Here is a 26,844-nt window from a genome sequence, read left to right as displayed (position 1 = left end):
TTTTTTTGAATTTTTAGCTTTTATTTCTTAGTCGTAATAGACAGTAAACATTTATTAAAAATGTATTAGAAAACAGATAAAATCGTCTATAATTATAAACTTGAATAAATTTATATATTTTATTTTTATATGTTTATATATTCTCTATTTTAATTATAATATTTTCTATGTTAAGAGATTATTATATATATGTTTATACGTCATAAAAGTAATTTCTAATTTTTTAATTCGTTGTTTCTCAAAATCACAAAATAGAGAGTTATAGATTTTGGAATTTATAACATTGAGGAAATGGACAGAATTCTAACAATTAAGACATTTAATTAGTTTATAAATCGATATGTGACATAAATAAGTTTTCCAAACGCTAAGAAATGCTAAATAAGGATGTTTTTCTCGCAACACATCCGTATGAGTCACTAATATCTTTCTCAGTCATCAGGAATTCCCGTAATCTCTTTTTTTAATCTTTGATTTGAGAGAAATAATTCTTAAAGAACTGCATTGATGAGAAACGAAAATAGGAGAATGTCGCTGTTTAGGTTTAATATTCCCAGACATTTTTTTTATTGACTTGATTTTTAACAATAACGATTGTTTCTGTCTTTCATTGCAAAAGTCTCGCGCGTCTTCATTGTCTGCGTGAAATTATACAGTGTGAAAGGTTGTACCTCGCGGTGGCACGGGTGGTGCAGGCAGCTTCTTTGGTACGGCGCCGAGAACCTTGGCGGCACCGTGACCCATATTAGCGGCAAGGTTCATGTATTCCGGCATTCTAGTGGTTTCGGTCGCCTCATTTGTGTTTTTTGAAATGTTCGCCGAGTCCGTCGATACGTGTTTCTCGTCGCGTATTGTCTCTGTGATTTCTTGACCTTGAACGGCGAGCGCAGAGTCGACCTCGTCAACGATAGACTGAGCAAGCGACGGAGGTTTCACCTTTGCGATGTCGGGATCGGTATCGTTAAGGTGTTTTTCCGGGGTTTCCCGGTCCACGTGAACGGAATCGATGGACGTCGATTCGTTGCTTGCGCAGTCTGGTATGCACATTCCTGGCGGCACGACTGGAGTGAAATTCGACGCCGCCGGTTCGATGTTCGTGTAGCTGTTGTGTTTCGTCGCCTTGGTTTCCTCCTGACGCTTGTCTGATGAGATGGCGATGTTCTGGACAAAGTCATGATACCTCGAATGTTCACACGGTGAACTCGGCGTGTCCAGTTCCCTCAGAGAGCCGTTCGCTTTAAACGCTGCGAACATTGAATTGCGAATTATTTAGCTTTGAGATCTTGAGGATCTCTGAATGATTAAATTGTGATTTTAGTTAGACATCTTCAGCTAAAAGACATACAAGATACCTTGAGATAAACAGTAATTTTTCAGATATTCTCTAAATATCTTTTGTTTGTTAAGAATCAAGTAATCAGATTAAAAATTGAGATTGGATTTAAAATAATCAGAAGAAAGAAAACCAATCTTAAATTTAGTAAACTTTGCTTTGATTAGTCAAATTCCAATTCAATTTTAGTATCAATCTGTAGTCTGATACGGGTTTAACTTTATTCGGAACAATTTGATGCCTGAGATAAGAATGAAAATGCTCGATTTACCATGAACGGGTAATCCCGATGGTGGAAACGCAATGTAATACTCATTATCGCCGGCTCTCGACGGTGACTGTGTCTGTCGGAGATCAAGATCACGCGTGATTGAGAGACACGGTAGTGGGGAATACCCGGACGCCGGTGAATACCTGTTTGTGAACGGTTTAGGCGCAGGTGGTATTTCGTAGGACATCATGCCAGTCTTCTCATCCCTGACGTTCTGGAGATAAGCATAATTTGCAAATCTAATTTAATCAAGAAACAGGAATGTTGTTATTTTATATTTATTATTTTTGACTTGTGACGTTCGCACCTTTCTGTCTTCGGAATCGGAATGAGTTCCACTGTCACCCAAGCTTGCACCGCTGCAACCGCTGACAGTGCTCATTCTACCAGACGAGGATGAACCTAGGAAGTTTCGTAGAATTAGGATACAAACGCATAAATAAAATAATCAACTATTTACGCAGTTAGAGCATAGTAATATTATAAAAATTGTAAAAAGGACCTTAAGATCTTCAAAATGTTTATCAAATTTTACATATTGTTTTTGAAATATTTTTAAAGGCCTTTCTAAGACTTCTGTGCGTGTTCTAAAAGAAATAAAATTAAGGCTATTTTAAATTATTATATAATAGCTGCTGTGTGCTGGATTTACTTACTAGAGAAGCTACGAAGGCTTAAACTACTGACAGGTCGACGATCGGCTAAGCCGCCGTTAATACTTTCGGATTTGCTCGTAGAAGAGTCGGTAGTAGCAGATTCTTTTGTATCTGCAACAAAAATCAGGAAATTTCGTCAATAGTTGTTTTGACAATCAATTAGATAAAAATGATTCTAGAGGGTATGTTGAAAGTGATACCTTTCTTCTTGGAGAAGAACTTTCGTATCTTGTCGAACGGCGTAGGAGTCCTCATTTCGTCTTTCATCTTTTTTTGTATTCTGTCGTATTCTTCTCGCATTGCCGTAAGCTGCCGCTGCTTGTCCTTATAACTTTGCTGAACGTCGTTTCGTTTTTTCCAATTTTCAACAAGCCTCTCCACTTCAGATATCGTAAAGACGTTGTTTTTGAAATCGTTTATGATCTCCAGCAGCTCGTCCTGTGGGCCTGACGGTTCTCTGGATTTGGTACTGCTATTGGATGATGTTCTTCCGTAGAGATTTTGACTCATTTTCTGATTGCAATTATCCTCCCGTGCTTCTAAGGAACTTTGGTGATTTTCCTGGTGAATAGGTGTGTCTGTTCGGGACGGCGGTAAATTTGTCGTACTCGTAGTTATTTTTGGACCTTTAATTATATAATTTATATTTTAAATGTAATTCGGAAATTTGCTTTAAAAATTAATCAGATAAAAATTTAGAAATTGAAATAATTGTTAAAATTTTAATAAATGTAATTGACAGAATTCGACAATTTCCTAATTTTTTAATTCTTAAAACACGACTGAAAATAATTAAGTATAATCGAAATGTTTTGATATAAATTATAATTTAATAAATTTACATGGTTTTTATCTAGTGACAACATTGGTTGCTCAGTTTAACTTTTTATATTTATTTTATTAAATATACAAGAATATAAAACCGATAAATGAAGTATATATATATTAATATTTACATATAACTTATATGAAATACTTGCCAATTGTGTTATGATGAAGAGGATTTGTGGTAAAAGAATAATCTGCAAATTATATGTATTAATGTACAGTTATTATATCATAATTGTCTGGAAATTATCTATAAAATAATTCAGCATATTTACCAGTGGCATGCATTTTCATATAATCCTGGAAAGATGTATCTAGTTCACTTGACGTGACCGAGTTTGTAGGTGTGGACGGCAGCTGGTTATTAATTACTGGCGTAGGCGTTGGCACGATCGAATAATTTGCGGCCACGGGGTTTGTGGCCGTACTAGAAGTGCTTGCTGTTTGTGGACTCGGGATCAGAATCGTTATCGGTCTTGCAATTGGTGGCACCGAATAAGCCTCGCTTAAGGGCCTTGGTTGACAATAATCTTCTTTTTCGCTGCTAGTTTCGTTCGCAATTGTCGACGGGACATCCGTGGTTGAATTTGTTCCTAAATATACACTTGCATTATTCTTAAGTTTCTTCAAGATTAATGAGATTAAATTCCTTTCTACATTTCTTATTGTACGTTTTAGATATAGGGAGATTCTTTATTCTTCGTACAAGAGATTTTTGTACAAAAAGACATCCTGAAGAAATGTAAAATAATTTTTTTAAATTTACGAGGTGCATACATATATGTATACATGTATTACTAAAAGCTGTACAAAGTGAAATAAGAAAATTTTTTTATTCGAAATTGGAGCCTTGTATAAAATATATCATGTTTTCTTCTTTCTTTTAATGTAAAATTATTTTTTGTACACTAAACTTTATACACTAAACACTAATGCAAATTTTAATCATCCTAATAGAAAAAATTTTTTAATTCTTAGAGGATTTGTGAATTCTTTTCATAATATTAGTGATATATTATTCAATACCTGTTGATCGGTTCGTCTGGCTCATAACTTTGAGGTAGCTGTACATGTTGGTGAACTCGTTCATTTGCTAAAGTTTCGCCCATCGAAATCCAAAGACATGACCGAAACATGCAATGCAAATTAATTAATTAATTAAGTAATCATTTATAGTTCTAAAAGGAGTATTTAATTAAATGATGCGAATTTGTGCGATTTTTCTTCTATTAAGTAAAAGAAATTTAAAAAACAAAATAAACATCAAAATAAATAAAAAATTTTTTGAAAAATTTAATAAATCAAAATATATATAAAATTTATCTTCTACTTATTTCTTCATTTAACCTCCAGAAAGAAATTCAAGAATCGTCAAAATCCTGCTGTTACAATAAGACGAATGCTTGAATCTTTAGAGATTAAGTAAAGAAATAAATGAGAAGTAATCTTTTATACATGTTTTAATTAAATAAAGGTTTTTATTTTTATTTTGAAGAGAGTATGCTTTTTTGCAGAAATTTTCTAAAGCGATCACATGTGTAATGAACGTCAAGCTTTGAGAAAAGAACAAAATATCGCGATAGTACCGATTATATTCAATTATAATTGCGACGTTGGTCTAAAGGTGAGATTTTTGTACCATGTAACCCCGTAGTTGATGGGCCAATTTTGCATGTCCGGCTTGCTCGGCAAGATCGGCCGGTGTCAGTTCGGTAGCGTTTTTCAAATCACACGCTAGATCACTACCAGGACACTCCAACAATTGCCACGCTAATTTCTCTAGGCCAAATCGCGCGGCGAAATGCAGTAATGTCGGATACTCTTCCGAACCTGAAACAAGACCGAAAATCAAATCGCGAACGTTTGAAGATAAATAATAATAAGTGTGAGATTAGAATAGATGAAATTATCAAATACCAATAAAAAATCTAACATTAATCTTATATCTTGCGGCTGATTTTGGTACCTAATTTTTGTAAATTTTTTTATAATTTCCAGTTTATGCAAACTGCATGTCACGCATATTCGTTGGTCTTTACAAGAAGTCAGAATACGTAATATCGAATTAAATTGATGAGCAATTTAAGCTTATAATTGTTTCGAAAAATTTGAACACTACTTACTTGGCTTATTTATTTATGTTGTTTACTATTATAATATCTGAACTAAAATTGAATATGTTGCTAATAAAATTGAGCTAAAAGCTACTTACTTGTACAATTTTTATAGACGGGCACCATACCATTCGGAGTAGACAAAAGATTGAAATGAGGAGGGATATTTTTTTGAAATGCATGGACCATCCAATTGTCTAACTGTTCCCTGTTGTCTGTAGAACTAAAGCCGAAAGTCTACAATAGATAGGAAAGATGCAATAATGAGTTAAATGGTTGAAGGTCTGTAATGTTGATTGTTTATGACGATGATACTAAAATGATTAAACTAAAAGCAAATTGTCTTTTTTGTCAATTGACTACATTTCTTTTACAAAATATTCTGGATGTAATTCATCATGAAAATCGAGTATTAAATTAAATTCTAGTAAAAGTCTTCAAATAAAATTACCTGGCACATAAACTCAAGGGGATTATCGTGCGCCCTGAGAATTTGATCTAATTCTCTGAGTCTACTTTCACATTTGACTTGTCTAACGCCGAGCGAGGATCCATTCTTCATTATTCTTACACCAACCAACATAGAAACTTCGAGACATCTCTCTGGTATTGAAAACTGCAGCGTGTACGGATTTCTTTTTTTTACATTGTTTATGTCAATTGCGTCGCCACAACGATCAACGACCACCGTGACAATATCCAAAGGAATCAATGGCTCGTTTAGCAAAACGATTATTCTGTTCTGCCCCTGCGAACACGGAATATATATTTTTGTACCTTAAATTTTTGCAATATTTCTAGATTTCTAGATAATATTTTACATTCGTTAAAGTTTTTCGAATTTACTAATTCATTTAATAATTATAAGTATCGAAAATGTAATATTGCAAAGCTTTTCATACTATCAATATATATTTTAAATAAAAATAAAAATAAATAGATATACCTCATTACTTGAATATCCCATTACTTGATCATTATTACTTTTTAAGAGGATGCTAAAGTTGTTTTACCAATAATTTTCCTACTCACTAATCTTTTAATTGCATGCACAGAATTAAAAATTCTTCTCCAGAATTAAAGTATAGACGATAACAAAGACCGTAACGATTTTGTAGAAAAACCGATAAAAAATTTAAAAATTGTCGGCTTCTGACGTCAACTTGTAACAAAATATATTTGATGTAAACATTTTAGATTTTGTATGCATAAATCAAGCCTGGGCCCAAGTGGAGCAAACATTTAGGAACAATATTGTGCTTTCAGATAGATTGAGCGTAGACATTTTAATAAAAAAGTTTAATAAGTACGAAAATTTTGTGTCTAAAAAGAGCAATTTGAAAAAAATTTTTTAATTTTTGGTATAAATTCAATTCATAAGCTGATATTAATACATAAACTCTAATTCTGGAAAAGAATTTTCAAATCTATAAAAAAAATACATACAAAATGTTGTTAATGATGTGCACGAATGACTCTACATTATCGATCTTGATCAAGTTTGACGAGCAGTTTAGCATTCCCTTTAGCAACTATGAAATTAATATACTATATTCCAAAAAAGTTGAATAACTTTAATAATAAATTTTTTTCTGTATATATATTTGATTTGTCGTTTTTTAGTATGCAATTTTTGCAATCTTAAAATTTGTTTTAAAATATTTTATAATCTTGTTCTATATGTACGATAAATGAACCTACTAGCTTGACCTTCTTTGGATGGACGGAGAATGCAGTCTTGTCGCATTTAAGGGCTGGTGGCGGCGTGGTGCCTAGAATAACGATCGCCGCGTTCAGCAATTCGCTCACAAACGTCTCGTCCTGGTTTTTCACGAAAAATTTCTTCCACTGATCATAAGAAACCAGGCTGGACCTATGTGTATCACTGATGTGACCGTCCTGAACGCCCAGCATCATCGCCAGTACTTTTTCGGTAACCAGGTGGCTGGTCAGACGGATGGCGTGTTCCGGGTTGGTTCGAATGCGTTCCAGCAATATCGGGCACACAATGACGATCTGAAGACGCGAGGACCGGATCCTCTCTTCAGTCTTCGACGCTAGCGGCTCCTCAATCGCGATATGACGTATTCTGAGAAATGTTATTGGTTTTCTTAGAAGTTATGGCACAGAGATAAAGATATTTCACTGATCGTACTTACCTGAACGGCGGTCGTCCTTGCTGACGGCTGATTTGCTCGAAACACGCAGTGAGGTAGTTAACCCAGAGATTAGAAGTCTCACTTTCCTTGCTGAAGACAAACACGACATCGTCCTCCGTGTTATGTCCGTCCCTTGATAAGACTGTAGCTGAATGCGACCCTGAAACAAGCAATTGAAACATCAAATTAATTGACTCAAGTATCTGCAGTAGGATTGCTACTCGTACGGGGACGTATACGAAAAAAGTGTCACAAACAATATTAAGGATGTAGTTGACGAAATATATTTTTCTGAAAGAAAGATTTGACTGTGAACATTTTTTTTGATAATTGATCGTATTAATATTGTAGTTTAATTATGGAGGTCTATTTCGTTAACTTGAACTTGAACTTTATTTGCGGCAAATGAATTAATAATTTATCCATTCTTTCTCAGCGTGTTAATTTGCTGCCCTAGTTGTGACCGCCCTTTAATTTACAAAATGTTTCCTGTATGTGTCGTAAGCAACCTTGATTTAACTTTGTCGTGACGCACGGGGAATGCATTTAATTTCACGTGACGCACATCACAGAGCACGCGAGGCGGTTGTAATATGTTTGATGAAATAATGCCGCGAATAACGCGACTATCTCGTACTACGAGCGAAAACAATGACCATAGAATCATGAAACGGTCCTGTAAAATTTTACCGTCGTATCGTGCAGTCAGTGACTCGAATCAATTTAACGTGATATTGTTGATATACAGATCATGCGGACACAGAGAATACGCATGACAATCTCTCTTCAATTGAATGTTGGTAACAGCAAATAATCATTTACATTAACAATCATTAACAAATCGTTTTTATATTTAACATTCAACATATAAATATTTTGAGATTCTAATATTTTGAAAAATTTTAAGAAATTTTAAGGGAAGATTAAAAAAAAAAATTTATTTTAAGTTGAATGAAGAGGAAAGCAACCTTTAATCTTTTTTATGCACTTTTGTTTCTCTCTCTCTCTCTCTCTCTCTCTCTCTTTCTTTCTTTCTCTCGCACATTTTTTATGTTAAAATATTTTATAAATAATAAATAATAAATTATTTTAATATACAAAATATTTTATAAAATAAAAAATGGAAGTTATTGTTAATAAAACATTTTATAATAGTAACTGAAGAAAAAGGAAAGTTTAGTCTCTATGCCATTAACGGACTGTCGCGACAACTTTTACTCCCGGTACGTGAGGCGCGTGGCTTCCGTTTTCGTTGTTTCCGGTTTTAAATTGGATTCATTACTTGTAAGTTAAGACCCATATCTAGACACAAAGTAAATTTTACGTTACATTACACAGCATTTATATAAAATTTTAATTACTTAACTGCTGGCGTTAATGTTACTTGTGTCAACATCTTTAGCACTTTTTTGTCCTATTTACTGACGTTTATATACTATTTGTTCTTTTTTTAAAAAAATCGAAAATTCTAATATTTTTTATTATTCTGCTTATAGCAAAAGTAATCTTAAACTTATCTCAAATTTGACTTTCAAGTTTATTATGTTATTAAAAAAATATATTTTACACACACATACACACATAAAATTTTATATTACTATATTACACACATTATAGTTTTATATTATAATTATCATGTTATTAAGTTGTATTTTGTAATTTTATTTAACTATTAACTGCGCTCGACAATTATAGCGAGAAACCGCGATGATAATATTATATCAGGGGAAATACAGTCGGTCTGTAATGCACGTGGGTCGCTTCTGAATGATGATAATTGCTGCAAAAAGAGCAAAGCGCTTGAAGAGGCGCAAGTCAGATTACGCCTAGACGCAACGATTCTCTCTTTCGCGATTCGCGTATCGTGCGCTCGCGCGATAATTTGCATTTTCGAGAGTTCTCGTTCTCTCTTTGACTTACGTGTTATCGCGGCAAGATTTAAAAAGTTCGGCCGGTCTCGTCTTCGCGGTCGAGGGCTAACGCAGATATCAACCATCGTTTCTTGTGAACGCTCCCGATTGTATTTCAGAAGACGAGTTGTTGAAGAACGGCTCACCCCAGCACGTAATTCTCGTCGCTCCCTCCGTTTGAATAACTGTCTAAATTCTACCCTTATACAAATGTAATACTGGACAGTTTATTAAATTTATTAAATTGCCAAATAATCAATACTTTTTTTAAGTATTAAAACCATTGCTGTTAGTACTTTTAATACTCAAAACAAGTAATACTGGCTAATTTAATACTGTTCAATATTACATTTTTATAAAGGTAGTCTTTTATTTATATGCAATCGCGGTTGAGTGTTGCTGGTGGTTTCTCGTGCACTTTGATAACATTTCTTTTTTTTTAAATTAAAATAAGACCTTTGCCTCTCCTAATCGAGAACTTCTAACGTGGACGAGTCCGCGAATGTCGAAGTACGACTGCCCGAAGTCACTCTCGAGAGGAAATCGTACCGTTTATTTCGAGACCCCACCCCGTATGCATTGTTTTTGAAGCTCGGCTTCGGCAAGACGAATTAGGCGATGCCCATAATTTTTTCCTGTACGTATGATGCATGCTAAGTTTCTCCATCCACATCATCCGTTTTTGCGTTGACTACGTCAAACAATGACGGTATTATACAACTGTGGACCAAATATGTGACGATAGACTGAATTAAATCTTCATTATATTTCGCCAATATAATCCGTTTGCGTAATTTAGGTCTTAATATATAAATTTTTGCTCACGTTTAGTATCCTAATCACATTCAGGAAACATTTTCAGTCGCTTTGAATTAAATAGTTTAATTAACTTTATGAACAATCTATTTCTTTTATGAAAATAATTCTAATGATATTTATTACTATTGCTACTAATTTACTATACTTATATATGACTTAATAAAAAACTTGATAGTAAAAAATTGAAATGTGAATATTATTTGTTTTTTTTTAAATAATATAACTTATATTAATTATTTTTAAGTTAAAAGTCAATATCACAAATTTATGGATTTTTAAGAGTAAAAGTTTTAACTGTGTGTGTAAAAACTTGATTTTATTATTTAATTTACAAATTTGGTGTCATACATCGACAAATTTTATATTAAGTAAAAATAAAATAATAAGTAATTAAATTATTTTAAATGTCTACAATATTAATAAGATAATTTTTGAACAAAGAATTGAGTAGTCTGTAAATCTGACGCTACCTCAATCTCATCTGTATTCGACTCACACGCAGTTGGTTTTGCATTTCATTAACATATCACGTATCCTGCATTGGATACATTGGGACGCGATGTTGATACATTGGATACATTGACGCTTTCATAAAGAATTTGTGAAAGATGCAAACGCGCATGTCACGTTCACAAACAACATTTTATGCTTTTATTGTCATGAATATTAATTATGGGATATGCGGGGTATTTTGCAAGAGTAAATAACTATGCCGTATCAATTTTACCACTAAAAAAAAGTTTCTGTAAAAAACCGATTTCTTATAATCTGTTCATTAATTAAGCATTTAACTTTATCATCGCGCCTGAAAAAGATGAAATAGTGTCGGATGTTAATTACCAAAGTACTTGGCGCTCCGTTTAGCATAATAATCTTCCTCTTTTATCCTCATTTTCACTTCGGTACTATGATCTATGCACTCATTGACATCACCATCCATTCATTTCAAGCCACTAAAAAGAAGTACTATCCGCGTATTAAAGTAAACCACTGAGTACATGAATAATTTATCGAAACGCTTTAACGTTAAGAAGATAAACTAAAAACGGCGTTTAATACATATATAAATAACACTTTTTAAAACAGTATATGTCAAATATTGAGAGAGGCATTCCCTTTTTTGCATTCAAGTTTGAATTTATCGATTTTATGTCGACTTTTAATACAGAAATTAAAAAAAAAAAGAATGCATGGGAGTTGACGAGTGTAAAACCGATCTCTAGCGTGAGGCGCGATGGGACTGAGCGGACATTCGAATATTTCTCTCCGGGATGTACCGACCATCGCGACCATCGTGTCCGGCGCAGGCGCATCGCTAGGACGACCCGAGAGATTTTCTGGATCCACGTGGCGATCCATTGATCATTATCATATCGACGGGACCAACAAAAAATCTTTTAATAACTGTAGAATTACATATAACTTTTGTCATTCCTGTAGAAAAAGATGTTTCAATCAAAACGTTTCTCGCAATTGAACGTAAATCATATTTTCGATAGCTCTTATATCCTGCCTTTAATTTGGCCATTTTTTATTTAAATTATACAAAGAACCATGTTTCTTAACAGATTAAAATAAAAATCCGTTATTAGTAATTTATAAATTAGAAACAATGATTAATTGAAAAATAATTTGAGTCAGTATATATTCGCCTTCAAAAAATTTTACGCTTTTATCGTCTGTTTATTCTGGACCTCATAGTTTTCTAAAAGAGAAGATCTGTAAAACACAGGGGCTTCATTCACAGACGAATCGAAATTCCACTGGCAGAATGTGGCTTTTAGAGAACGTCGGTTATTTATCGTATCTTTTATTTCTCCCATTTCTAATTCGTCTATCATTCCAGTTAATAAATAATTATCTTCTATATACATATACATATTAATTCTTTTTTTATGTGATAAAATTAAACAAATATTTATAGCTGAAAAAGAATAAGGAAGTATTTTATTTCGTTACATCTCTAATTATCATTAACCCGTTACTTTCGTCCTTTTTTGCGGACACTCTTGCAAATGCATATTGGCTTTTACTTATAAATTACATATATAGAATATTTCCAAGAATTCTATATATAATGTATATGTATCTTTTAATATAATGCTTGAAGAAAAAATACAGCTGTATATCGTATATATACAGAATCACAATATTTCACATCAATTCGTTTATTTCTAAGTAATACATACGCCGCATATCTAACCGCGCGTTTGATATAGAAATTAGGCTGCTTCAATTAATCAGATCAGCGTAGGAGACTGAGTCACCCGGCCCCTCAGACGAGGGCACAATAATCGTCTTGAGGTTCACGAGAGCAGTTCCCTACGTCTCGAAGCTATCTCTATCGTACTTGCACATCGCGTTGGCTTTACGGTCCATTGATATGTCGAGACTAAAACGGACAGTGTTCCTAAATCTGACGAAACTAAAGAAATAAACTCTGTTATCTAAGGGTAAATATTTGTAAAGAAAAAAAAATTCAGATTAATTTGTAGCTACGATAGTGGAATACGTGATCCGTTGAAAGGGCAAGTCAAAAGGGCAGCGAAAATGACGCTTCTATTTAGTCCAAAGCTCGAGCTAGTTATCTAATGATACTTTTCAACCAGTTATTTATGCGCTTATTCCGTCGATTCTGGAAATAACAATGTGAAATAACGAATACTGAGGATATTTCTGTCGCAGGAAACGCGACGGATATTGCGGGAATGCAAAACGAGTGAGAAATCATCGCTTATGCACGCCAACGCAGTGCGCGATGCATATAACGGTTACATTCGGGGCATATGCGCTGTTTATAAATTTCTCGGAGGGACGGAGAAGATGATAAAGTCGGCGGCATTTATAGGTTCTCCGCTTTCTCGGAAATCTCGACTGACAAGAGAATCATTAGCCGTTACGGGGAATAATGCCCGATAAAATTTTTTTCGTTGGAATGCAATTTGCGATTTATACAGGGTGTTCCAGACTCGCCGAGCCAGCTTTTATCCATGGGTTTTTTAATGATTTGAAGTACAATTTTCCTAAAAGTATCGAAGGACGTATAATTTCTAAATTAGAAGTAACAAAAATTAAATTAAAAGCTTGGATCCTTTTTGACAAAAAAAAAGAATCAGCAATAAACACGTACACGCGTGCGCGGTTCAGGATAATAGACACATTAATAGAAGCCGAAGCGAGAAGAGTAAAATTTGTTTAGTCACACAATAAGCTATTCTTCTTTGGATTTTGCTCCATCACCGTTTGGACTCTAGCCCAGTCTATTGAAAGATTAAATCTCTGTAAGCTTATTAGAATCTTCTGACTAGATGCCCTATCTAAAAAAATCCTATAAGCTAAATATATCCGGCGCCTGAATGATTCAGACGTGTCTTGTTCTGTAGATAAACTCTTTAGATTTACCTCTTTACAAACAAAAAAATTATTATACAATTCTATAATTATAAAATATAAATAGTGCACTCTCGAAGAATTTAAGAAATATAATTTTGGAAGTCTTTTAGTTTCTTGTAATTTAAAAATAACTCATTTTTTTCATTATTTCTTCAAGGGAAAGATGGCATTAAATTAATCAAAGAATCTACAAAATATCTTTAAGAAAGGAATCTGTGGAAGTAAAATGCTAAAATTTTGTTTTCTCTTGCTTTTTTGTTTAGAACATGAGAAGCCTCTTGATTGATTTGTACATATAACAGTAATGCCATGAGATGTACTATAATATATTTTTTTAAACAAAATAATGTCTAAGAGAATGCAAATTTAATTTTAACCTACTAAAAGACTAAATGTGTTCCATCCGTATTGCCTTTTAGTCTTTGCCACATTTTCAACTCTGCCACATGTCAAACAGAAAATTATCGTAGATGATTAATCTTGAAAAGAGATAAACATTTTTAATTCGTCTGTAATATATTTAAGTATTTTTAGTAAAATATAAAAGTATAGAAAAATTTTATATTAAATTTTATTTTTATTATTAATGAATGCAAAAGAAATTAAATCGAAAAAAAAAAGGAATTTAATACTTACTTGTCGAAATCTGCGAGGTATTTCAAATTTTTTGCGATGAAATATAATAATGATATATTTTCTTTATTTTTTATATATTTATAGAATATGCTGTATTTATATTATACAATGTTCAGTGAGACAAAAAAATATATGTTTTGAATTTTCTTTAAATTTAACATATTTTTATGTATTTTGAACGGATTATGAGAACGAATTTATGAGAAATCTCGCGAAACTACTTGCCGTTATTAGATTATTACACGCACATATACATTATATTATCGATACATCTTGTAAACAACTTTATTTACGAAGCAATAGCTGAGATTTATAGAGCCAGTTATATGAAATATAACGCGGAGAAATTTTTTGTAAATTTTTTTTATAGGCAGCGTTCTAAAATATTAAAAAAAATAAAACTGAAAGTTAATTAGATTATAATAAAATCAATTGTTTTAAATTAGGAATAATTAAGAGAAATTATTTTTTTAAATTATAAACTAATTATCTTCTTAAGTTGTAAAGATAGAAAAATTTATATTAATTGCATTCTCGTGCAAGACGTCAATAAATCTATATAATAATAATATCTATAGCTTGTGAATCTTGATTTAATTAATAAGAAATAAAAATTTATAAAATAAATCTGAGAGAAAACACATTTTGCAAATACCGATATGTGTCTATAGTTTGACGACGAAACATAGTTCAGTCGATTCACAATCGATCCGCGGGATCGATGAGCGGGTGGGAATTATCGAAGAGAAACGGACGCAACTTTTGATTCGCTGGATAAATCGTAGTTATACCGGACATCGCGTATTGACCAATCAAAGCTCGTTTATGTACTTGATGGTCGTTCCAACTCCGATCGCGCCTCTCAAATCCCTTTTCGAGCACGAATCTAAATTGACATTTCGAATCAACCAAAACCGACGTGTATTTTCGTGAGAAAAATTTTCATTATTTTCCCACACTAAAGCACGTAACACTGATCGGTCTTGAACCCTTTCAGCCTCTATAAATATTATTGTGGTAATCCTATTTCTGAAAGTTATAAAAATAGTTTTATATTGTTTAAATCAGGTTATAACATGTTTTTATCTTTTCTCATTTAAACTTAATGCCGCTGTTATTAAAATATTTATGCTAAAGTTATTTCTTGTCAATGATAAAATTATATACAATAATTTTTATGTATTGGTATGTCATGTAATGTTAAAGAAAGTTTAGTAGCATAATTTACGTAAATTCTAATTTTTCATTAAAAATTACTATAATTTTTATTCTTTTTGTCTAATATTAGGAAGGTCCTAAAATGTTTTACATCGTCATATATCGGAACCGAAAGACATAAACAATTGCAGCAGTTGCAAGCTTTCTAGCAGTTTACAAAAGCTTCGTTTCACTACGGTTTCTGGACAAAATCTCAGAGCGTAAACATTTACTGCACGGGTAAATATCAAAGCAGGAGGATACCTTTCTTCCGGATGTTTTTGTCATTTCTCGAACGGCGACGTGCATGACCGCCTTCATGATAATTTAATAGTAAATCCGAACAAAGTAGAAGCACGCGTGGCTGCGAGTGGAATACGGTTTAATATGCACACCATTAATTGTACTAATTAACGCTATTGCGATTTGTATGTAGCTTAATTAATGCAACTTCAGAATTCATAGCACGAGAAAGGGAATAATTAATGGTGAGTAATTCCGCGAAACTACATTATTTGATAATCTTATTGTTTTTCTATTTGTACATATTAAAAGTCAAAATAAAAAAAAGATGAAGAAAAATATGAAAAATTCTATTCAAGTTCGAGACATGTCTATTAAAATGTGTGTTCCATATTTTTCATTTTTTGCGTTATAATAAAAAAACCGAGAGATTTAATTTAATTATTAAAATATATGCGATCTATTGTAATATTTTCTCTTTGTTATTGTGTTGAGAAGATCGATGTGAGACGCTTGACGGAAACTAACTGTCAGCGCCGGAAGCGCTAGATCTGTGCTGGGGTAACACCAGGAAGTACGACCGGTAAATAATATGAGGATAGAATCGAATATGCAGACAGAATGCTTAATCCCGCGGTTACTGACCCTCGTCTTTCAGTAGATTTATGTGAGCTCGGTTTATCGCTCGACGCACCCAGTTTGTTGATATCGCCCTGCAAGTTGATCTTTTTAACACGCGTATTTCCGTCAGATTCACGCAGATCAATGTAAAATTCGTTGCGTAACTGGTTCTCGTTTTCTTATACAATACAAGACGGTTTGCGTTACTGATTATAGTTAAAAACATAATACATGATGATAGAAAATAAAGGCTTTTCGTGCTTTGTCAGAAAAAAATTGACTTTGGCGAACAAATAATTTATGCAATTTTTTAATGTAACTGAAGAACGTTTGCCAATGTTTATTTAAAAGTGGCTGCAAAGCAAGCATGTGATTTTCCTTTTGGAACGGTCTTTTCAGACGGGAGGGAAGAATTTATGGCATGGGGGAGCGTATTCTTTCGATGAGGCCGTAGGATGCGCGCTAATACAACCGCCTGCAACCTCGTGTCAACATATGGACGGATATTTCCGTTTCGTGTTGGCAGCGACACACACGCTGCGCGACGTTTGCAACGGAAGACACGTGAAAATACAGAAACTTATCTAAGCTTTACAAATACGTACCGATATTTATCCGCCGCGACACCTCGTAAACGACGGATTCATTGAAAGAACAAATTAACGCTCGGCTGTTTATGAACACGTTGTTTCCGTGGGATGGACAATGTGAATGTTATTTTTCGAAATTGCATAACGTAACTTCGAAAGTAATCATAAAAAACAATTTTACGCGGGAATTGAATTTTTTAAATTATCTCTTTTGTGACAAAAAAGTTCTTTTACATTAAATTATAATTTTTTATATATTGTCTTTATATTGTTTATCGTTTTGGAATAGTCTGAAATATCTATTTGTTTCGCAGAACGTAACAAGTGGATATATAAAAAAAAATTCTTGGCCGGATGTACGAGATGTCGATATGGCCTAGTTATGAAGTCAATTAATGGAGATAATGAAGATGATCGTTTATTATTGAATATCTTCTTATACTTATTTTATTCATTTATACGCATTTTATTGGTTATATCGCAGATGGAATTAATTTTTTGACTGTTGCGTGAATATCTACGATTCATTTCCGGTTGTAATTAAAGCACGACCGGATGCTGACTGAGGTCATATTTTCGCTGTTAAATGCACATGTGTTACAACCTCGTACGTTGACTTTCTTAATTAAGGAACTATTCTATAGCTCATGCTTTTATTTATAGATATTTTTTATATAATGCTAATTGAAATATTAATTCTTAATAATTATTACCAATTTTAATAAATTTTTCGTATTGCATAGTATGATTTTTTAATAAGTTATTAATATATTAAATAAATCTTAAGTAAAATAGTGTGATTAATATCGTGTTATCGTAAATTTATTAATAGTTTATTATGAACTTTTTATAACTTTTATTAGAAAAATTGTTAAATTATTATATAAATAATTAATAACAAACTCTTAATAAAGGACAATGGGTAGATAAAATTGGCTGATTCTCGATCTACAAGTGTAATGGAAATCATTTATGTCACCTTATATTTTTTGGGTCGCTGAATACGTTAGTAATATTTATCGTCCGTAAATCGGTCCATTTTACGCATCGTTTTTTATGGAATAGAGTAATATTATTTGCATTATTTTATAACTTAAGAGTTGTACTATATATTGATATTTAATATTTAATACGCGTTTAGATTTTGTATTTATTAATCATATTTGTATTATTAATCATATTTTTATATTAAATGACTGCAAAATTTGAGTAAGATTTAAATAAAAAATAAGGTTTTTTACGTGATTGTTGTTTATAAGCTTAGTTTGTAAATTTATTCCCGATTTCCAATTTATTGTTTCTTTATTAATTATTAAATTACATATATTTCTGTCCATTATAAAATTAAGATTCGACTTATTTGTTAAAAAAAATTAGTTTTATATTTATTGAAAAATTCTTTGCTGCTCACGTATACCATAAATTTCGGAGTTTCGTGATTGGGTGTATAGCACGCTCGACCATTGGAAAACAACGAAATCATTCACCGAATACTAAAGGTTGTGAACTTCCGGAACGGTCTTCATCCGACTTACGCGCTGGTTCATCTGCGACCCGGTCTCGGATTTAATCCGTTACGTGATCGCGAGATCGCCGGATATCTTTTATAGACTGTTTATGTTAATTTTAATTTTAATTTTAAAGACACGTTGAATTAACTAATTAAGTAATTTACAATAACGTTGCTTGTACGATATCTGTCTTAAAATAAAAAATATATATATATCATTAAATTAGTAATAACATTCTCGCGTTATCACTGATTTATGCTTCTTCAGATTTTTTAAACTTAATTTGAAAGTTTTAGATAAAGGTATAAATAGATTTAGAGTTCTTCAGATTGCGAATTATCTTTATGACATAGACTGTTCTCTTTTATAAAGCAAATTTTTCAAGAAATAATTTCATAGAAATTCTCTCTAATTTTCTTAATATTATAAAATTAATTATACTACTTATTTTTCTAATATTAAATACATTATTATTACTCTTCACTAAATTAATATTTTGTTAACTTAGGAGATTTGTTGTATTTAATCTTAACTAAAAGTTAAAACTGACTGTACTTTATACTAATAAGTAAATTAAACAAAAGTTAAAACTGATTAATAAAGTCGCTTAAATGCAATATTTAAATCCGCGATTTAAACGCAATGAAGATAATTTTACGTTTTTTATATAGAGATACTTGGATCTTTTCACATAAAGGTCGTCCAATAAAAATACAACGTTGTCTTCAATTGTCATTTTGCAGCGCCGTAATTAAAGCCGAAGTGTCGTATGAATAGAAATTGGAGAACAATCGATGCAATGGAGCGATCGAAATTGTTTCGCAGTGCTCCGATTTTTATAACACAGCAGGCGTGATTCGCGCCTCATGCGGGCGTGCGACAAACGGGACGTGGGAATGCGAGAACTCTTCAATCGAGTGGGCTATCCTCATAGAAATGACAATCAATGTTCATAGATAGAGGAAAAATTCGTGCGACTCGGTAACTCTTCTTGCCATTTCAAGATTTAAATACGAAAGAGTGTCTTTAGGGCAATGTGCCAGGAAGAGAAATTTATCTGATTACTAGATAGGATATTACTAATAAAAAAAAACTAGAATTGAGATACTATTAGAACTAAAGATAGAATTGTCCATTTCACAAGTTGATTGAAGTTATCGTTTGCATTCATCACAGGTTCCATTTTTTTTTTACTTCTATTTTGGGAAATTAAATCATCTCCATGTAAATCGAGCCTGCAAATATAGTGTCTATAAACTTTTCACGAGCTTTTGTAGAGACAAAAACAGTTCTTTTAATCCAATCTGGATTAAACTCGATAACATTTCTAATTATGACAGGAAATTTATAAGCAATCCACGCGTATCTCATGTGATATCGAAATTTAACGGACGAGCTTTATGAGCGTTTGAAGAATCGAAATTACGTCGATCGGTACTCACCCTTATGGGACGAGTTCTTGTGTCCTCTTCGCTTGTTTCTGTTGTAAGACGGTCGTTTGCTCTTGTTGCAATGTATGCCATCGATGTCGTCGAGCGACACCACCGTATCTGTTTCCGACAGATTTCTAGATCCTCTCGTTTGTCGACCAGGAGTCACGATATTACCCGTTTCTTTCCCGAGAAAAGTGCCGATCGAGTGCCTTCTTCGGCCGGCGGTCATGGGAAGAGTGGAAGAAACGTTGTAATATCTGGAAAAGATTCTGTATTATTCCAGTTTTTTTTTCCCTTTAAATATCCGTTTTATATTTAGCGTAAACGTGTGCTCCATTTTTTACAAATTATTCTCTAGCAGATTTGTAGTTTAGTCACAAGACTATATAACTTGAAACGCCATAAACGGGGATTTAAGAAAATGAAGTAAAAGAGGTGAAAGAAAAAAGACGATAATTTTTTATCGACTTTTATCGATATTAACCTGGCATCGTTTTCACCGAAGAAGACCTCTGCGTCGTCATCGTTGTTGTCATCATCGTTATGTGTGTGATCTTTGGAATTACCCGCTACGTCGCAAAAGATCATATCATTGGACAGAAGTTCGCTGGTAGATTTTAAGCCTCTTCTGGTCTGACCAGGATGATGATCCTTTTCGGAGTGCGAATTCGACCTGTGTTGAAAAAACAATTACACACTTAATACACATCTTAATACACACTAAGAAAAAGTTATTAATTTGACTAAAAATTGTTTAACTTGATAAAATTCTTTCGGTTTAAATATTTATGTATTTCGATTAAATATATAAATATTTGAATTACAATTCAATTCTAACAATCAAAGTTCAAGTTGCTGCTAATAATAAGACGCGCATAATTGAATTAAAAATGCAACTAATTGAATAAATTAAATTTAATTGAATTGTACGTTTTGAGGGGGAAAAAAACGACTTTTACCTTTTGGATTTAAATAACGGCGACGGCGGCGCAATGTCGGACGGTCTCGGGTCACCTTTGAAAAACTGTGCCTTTTCCTGTTCCGGATTCGTGCTCATGGACCGGTGGAGCAGGCAGAAGTTTCTTCTTCTGTTACGTTGGCTCCCGCCATTCCGCGACAGCATTGGGACGCGCTCCTCCGTCGACGTGCCTGACGCATTACCGCGACTCTTGTGGCCGCCCGTGGATCCCGAGACGTCACCCTGAGACGAAGCCTGCGTCCCCATTTTGCAGGCCTTCCGACGAAATAAGGCGGAGAAACCCCTTGGCGACGTCGGAGATGATGACGTTGTTGCCGCGGTTTTCGATGTCCCGCCGGACAGCGAGAAGTACGACGGATTATCTGCAAACATACGTATCGAACGGGTCCGAATTATGGGTTTAATTCACTCTCTTCTTCGGCGGTCTAATGATGCGATCTTTTATTCGTGTCACCGCAGTGAACGTCGAGACGAACCGGTGTTGTAGAGGACCTGAGATTGCTCGAATTTCCATGACATGTTCATCATTGGGTTGTACAATTAGCGGGGTGTGCGTTTCTCTGTTGCGTAGTACAGTCGATGCTGTTATATTAATCGAGAGGAACATTCCCTTTTACGATCACTTTAATCGCATTTAGATCACCAATAGGAAGAGACAACTAATCAATGTAAATTAATTAGTTAGTCTAATGTAGCACCCTAATGTCTAATCGAACTGAGTTTAATTTCAAGTCACTCGCATCGCGAATCAGATCGAATGGATCAGACGTTAAATGTCGTTCGCGTATTTTTTTCCAACATAATTTGTCGAACGTCGCATCGACGTCAATATCGCGTATACAACTGTGGAGTAGGCGCTCGTCTTATTTGAGAGATTAAACCGTCATTCGCAGTGGCATTCGCTTTTTTATCACGGTCCGAGTTTGTGTTGTAGCCCCCGCGACTTAGCTAATAGCGAGTCCACCTGTGACTGTGAGAGCCGTGTTACGTCCATGGGACACCATGGACGAGCCTCGCTACGTCCATTGCGTTTCGCCACGGTGGGGGGATACATCGGACCGGACATAGCATTGTTCCCCCACCCGGTGAACCAGCAGGAATACGCGGTGCGCCGGAAATGCATCACCTCGATTCGTGAGCCGTTTCACTGAGGATGGGCACATTATCCGGATAAGTTTATCTAGTTTGCTATTCGAATGAAATTTTATTCGTTATGCACGTTATTCATTATCTTTTGTAGGGATTATTCAAAAATTTACTAAAACAAATTCTTTCTTTTCATACGCATGAGCAAAGTAAGCCTTGAGTGGTAAAAGAGGTAAAGGGGTAAAACGTTGAGTAAAATAGCTCCCTTAGAGATATATAAATTTATTTTTAATTAAAAAAAAAGTTTTATTATATTTTCGGTGTAAATATTCGAGTTACATTGTCGCTTACGTTTCCCGAATCTAAATGAGAGAATGCCAAATTGCATTGCGGATTACAATTTCGATTTCGACAACTGCCGCGAGTAGGCTACTGCTTGACTGTGAATGGAAGTGAGAGATGTGACGGACGCACGATTATGCGTCTCGTGAACGACGTGTCCCGCGTGCCGAACGCCCCTCTGAAATCTGTATGCGATCTCCGCGATCTCCGCTGCGATTGCATCGGGAAAGAATAAAACTTACCGACTGCCATGATGACTTCTTCTGTAAAAGGGCTCAGTTGAATGCCAAGGATACCCCTGCAATATAAAATGCACAGTTTGTGTTACATTATTATTACGTAAGTTTTTGTATCTGATGAGCTACAAAATGTATTTAAAAAAACTCTTACATTAAGCGTTTAAAAAATTATTTGATAAATAATATGAAAAACTGGTTTACAAAGGTATATTTTTAAAATTACTTTTTAATTAGAAATATAATAATATAATTATTATTTAATGTAAAGAAAGTAAAAAGGTGGAAAAGTAGTATATAATAATCCAACTCAATAAAATATTTAATATTTATTAATTTTTATTTTCCAAACCTTTCTACTTCTTAACAAAAAAGAAAAAAATATTATTTGCATCTCAATAATGCTGTACTTCTTTGCAGATTTTTAGAAATATCAAATCCTTTTGTCTCTCAGACACAGTCTATTCGTATATTTTCCGTGCGTTTGACTCCGTTTGCTGACCGAAATCTCTTGCTGAAATTTTGATCAAAGAACTCGGCGCGATCGCGAACTCTCTTTCTCCCGATTCAGAAGATCGCACACGGGAAAGTGCAAGTGACCGCTGGACACTTTCATTCATCGCTGAAAATACGCGAATATTATATTTAGCACTACGCGCACGGGGACACGACCCGTTTACATTTGCGCGCAGAAGGGGATGGAGAACGAAGAAATGGGGGTCGAGTGCAAATACGATTCATTCACGTGTTATATGCACGCGACATTATCACGTTGTTATCCGCGCATCTCGCAGCGGCTATTATTACTCGTACAATAGTACCTATCAAATTGGTTCACCAGAAAATCTTCTTTATGAAATGATATCTCTTTCCATGCACAAGCACATAATAATTGCAATCCTATTATTTGTCAAGTGGTACTCTTTTATTCGATATAATTGTTTTGTCCTTAATTGCACAAAACTCGTAACATAATTTTAATATTTTTATTGCGCGTTTGTATAGAACCTATTTTTATGCATAATTATAGTCTACCTTTCCTTGCGTTACAGAGGTTTATATAATAATTATTTTTACCAATACACGTGACTATGATTGATCATACTAGCTGGGAATCTGTGTATTTCCTCGAATTTATTTCAACAAATACAGAAATGCTGCGACAATTTTCTGCCCTCATAGTTGCTGCAGCGGTTACTATTTTCGTACTACCAGGAGAGGTAGAACGTGTGCTTGGTAAAGGAGAGATAAATAGAAAGGGTGAGAGAGAGAGAGAGAGAGAGAGGACAACATAAGATTGAAAGAGAGGGAAATAAGGTGATTGTACTCATGAAAAGGCGAAGAGTTCTAATATACTTTTTTTTACCGGATTTTACAGAAGAAGCGAAAAATCTGCTATATTTATCAGTACATATACACAACAATTCTTGGATTATCAAGATGTAATTTTTTTAAAATAAAGACATTTTTTTTATTATTTTTACAAAAATTTTAAAAACAAAAATTTTAAAACATTTGTCTTCAATAGCATCAAATATTAATTCGTAATATGGTAAAGTGACGTGAGAAATAATTATGATTAACTAATTAATATAATGTAAAAATATTAATTTTTAAATTTAATATTGGAATAAAAAAGATTTGAAGTGTTATTACATTTATTAAAAATTTATTTATTAAATTTTGTAAAACAAAATTACATAATAGAACAGTTGATAAAAATTATAATCTCATAGATTATTACAATATATAATCATATATCAATTACATCTTACAGCCCGTTTGTTCTGAAAGAGACTGCAATTAAGATGGAAATAATGTATTGTATTAATGACTTCTACGTGTGTGGCAAATGACGCATATCACAAATAAAAAATCTATTAAGCGCGACAATGTTTTTTATTTCGATTATTTATCGATCATCTTGTACAAATACGGCGGACAATTTCGCATCGTCAAAAATCACGCGTTACGTCGCGTTCGCGTGACTCACAAAAGTCTTGAAAATATCGAGGTGTTTATTCATATTTTGCAGAAGTTAGTTCAAGTATCGCTTCCAAAGTTAAACGCGGTTTCCCTGAACAAATCACGTACATTCGTTGCTATTAATAGAGGCCTGTTCCTGCGACCGTCGCGGTGCACGCCGCGCTGCGTTGCGCCCTGCATCTGCACCTGCAGCGACGCATGGTCCGATAAAAAGAAGCCTGTATCCTGCGATGTACACGTGCCCCTGTGAACGAGCACATGTGCGGCACACGCTATATCCAGAATGTAGTGCGTTGTTCGAGACCATAAAGACGCGGCTTAGCGTGAGCACAATCAAGAAGTTCTCGCTTGAAAAAAACATCTCGGCTCATCTGATCATTTTTTACACTTCATTCATCCCGTTTTTATTACTATTTTTTTTTTATAATCTGTATTTTTTTAGAAGAAAAACAGACCAATTTATCTCAAGATTATTTCTGATAATTTCTACCGAGATAAGGAAGAGGTAAAGATATGGCATACAAATAAAGATTCTTTGGAGATTTAAAAAATATTTTTTAGAGTATATGGAATAATTCAAAATTATGTGTTTTTAATTTTGATTTAATTCATCGACATATTTTTAATTATACGAAATCAGATTACGTGAACAAACTGGACTAAAATATTACATTAATTAAAAGCATTGTTATATCGTTAAATTAACTTTAAATTGAAAATAATAAAAACGATAAAAGAGGCACGTTTCAATATACGTTATATTTGCGTATCGATTTATCAAATACGCTATATGCAGATTGCTTTATATATTGCTAATGGAATATCCGTATATATATATGTTCTGTATGAGCGTCCTAAAAATATTCATTCCTGAAATGTAAAGTGGATGTGGTCGGTATAAAAGTGAGACGGATTTACTCCTCGGACGTAAGTCAATTTTGCATAGTACGCCGGAGAGTACGAATATGCAAATATAAGTCTAATCGATTTATCACGTGGTCTACGAACTCACCTTCAATGTTTCACCGTTAATAGCCTTTCATGATTCAATTTCTGTCCGTTTTATAATTCGAACAATTCTTGAGAGACGATATTTGAAAGAGAAGATTATAATGTACTGCAGGCCACGTCATTTTGACACTATCGCATAAACGACGTGAACGTGTGTTTCGTGAAAGATTGCCAATTTTTATTTGCTTCTTCCCGGTTTTCTTTCTCTTCTCCTGCTGAATTGCACGTAATCCGTAACATCTTTCTCGCATAGCTTATCTGTATTTTATGATTCATAATTCTTCCACGCATCTTTGTACTTATTCAGGATTATTAATATTCTCCAACACATTCTCATAAAATAAAAAAATAATACTTCTTCGTTTAAGATTGTAGATCTAAGCTAGTCTTGTTTATCAGGGGGGTAAGACAGCCCAACTACAAATTATATGCAAATTATTTCATGTGCCGAGTTGATCGGTAATTGCCTCAGGACAGTTTCCGCAATTTTTCATTGCATAATGTACAATTAATGTAAGAGTACTGCAGACGTCTCTTATTAAAATCATCTGACGCATTGGTGTATGTGTGCATTTGACATTTAATTAACATTGCGTCACCGTCAATTGCGATTCACCGACGACAATCGATCATCGCGATCTCGATTCCACTCGATCACGCAGCAATTAAGATAGAAACATCAAGGTAGCTTCCTCTTCTTTTTCACGCTTCGGGCACTGTTATCACCTCTGCCGTATCCTTATAGCGAAGAGGAACTCTGTGGAAAGAGATCGCGCGGTCTTTCACGGGACTTCCCAGTTATCGCTTAGGGACTCCGAAGGTTTTGACTCCGCCAGGGTCGTGCTCGGTCAGGAATCGTGCACGGGTACGGCACAACACTTCATGAAGCACTGACAAGCCAGACCAGGAGGGAGCCCCGTCGTCGGTGCTACCATATGATTGCTCGCTCGCTCGCTCGCTCGTTCGCTCGCCTAACGTTCTCCTTCTCTTCTTCACTACCACCACCCACGCATCTGGCAGTGGAGCGAAGGAACGCCCATGCTTCGTACGAAACGTTATTTCGGGATAAACAAGGACGGATAAGCTGAGACACTGAAGGACGGGCTCGTAGACGGTCAAGAAAAACTGACCGATGTGCGTTTTTCTTGACCCTCGGTCACCAGTTTTTTTTTCATTGTTTTTGAAAAAAGTTCACTACATTTCTGTAATATGTACAAGGACCGTCTAGTCGATACCGACCTGTTCTTGCCATACAAATCTAATCGAATGGTCCACGGAAAGCGAAATTTAGAGCCCTCTGTGACACGTGAATAATTTATTTTTAAATTATAATCTTTTATTTTGAAATAACCCAAAAAATAAAACAGAAGACGAGACCCAGGAGAACAAAGAAAGATAGATTAACCTGCGTTTCTCTTAAAACTTGTACAAGATTTCGTTTCTTCTTTCGACAAGAGAGCATTTAGTAACGTGTCTTGTAAAATATATCA

The 26,844-nt window shown here is 34.0% G+C and overlaps 1 protein-coding gene across 4 annotated transcripts; it reads right to left on the bottom strand.

Annotated features, from left to right (window-relative positions):
* Positions 1 to 219: 219 nt before the first annotated feature.
* On the bottom strand, positions 220 to 26,262 carry LOC105830310 (phosphoinositide 3-kinase adapter protein 1). Of its 4 annotated transcripts, XM_036284334.1 has the most exons (19): positions 25,356 to 26,262; positions 24,452 to 25,213; positions 22,364 to 22,419; positions 20,674 to 21,055; positions 20,199 to 20,387; positions 19,724 to 19,971; positions 7,362 to 7,521; positions 6,904 to 7,291; positions 5,654 to 5,950; positions 5,301 to 5,439; positions 4,728 to 4,918; positions 4,115 to 4,181; positions 3,364 to 3,681; positions 3,241 to 3,282; positions 2,461 to 2,886; positions 2,261 to 2,371; positions 1,912 to 2,006; positions 1,605 to 1,818; positions 649 to 1,244 (listed from the first exon to the last, which is right to left on the bottom strand). In XM_036284334.1, coding segments are annotated over exons 2-19 (3,921 nt in total). In that variant the 5' UTR covers positions 24,454 to 25,213; positions 25,356 to 26,262. The 4 variants fall into 4 exon arrangements, with proteins under 4 accessions (XP_012525010.2, XP_012525012.2, XP_036140227.1 ...); XM_012669556.3 differs by having other exon boundaries at positions 220 to 1,244; positions 24,452 to 26,262; XM_012669557.3 differs by lacking the exon at positions 24,452 to 25,213.
* Between the last annotated feature and the right edge of the window lie 582 nt (positions 26,263 to 26,844).

This window comes from Monomorium pharaonis, chromosome 3 (assembly GCF_013373865.1).
Source record: "Monomorium pharaonis isolate MP-MQ-018 chromosome 3, ASM1337386v2, whole genome shotgun sequence".
Lineage (NCBI taxonomy): Eukaryota > Metazoa > Arthropoda > Insecta > Hymenoptera > Formicidae > Monomorium > Monomorium pharaonis.
Note: the sequence above shows the minus strand (reverse complement) of the source record. Positions and strands in the feature narration are given on the sequence as shown.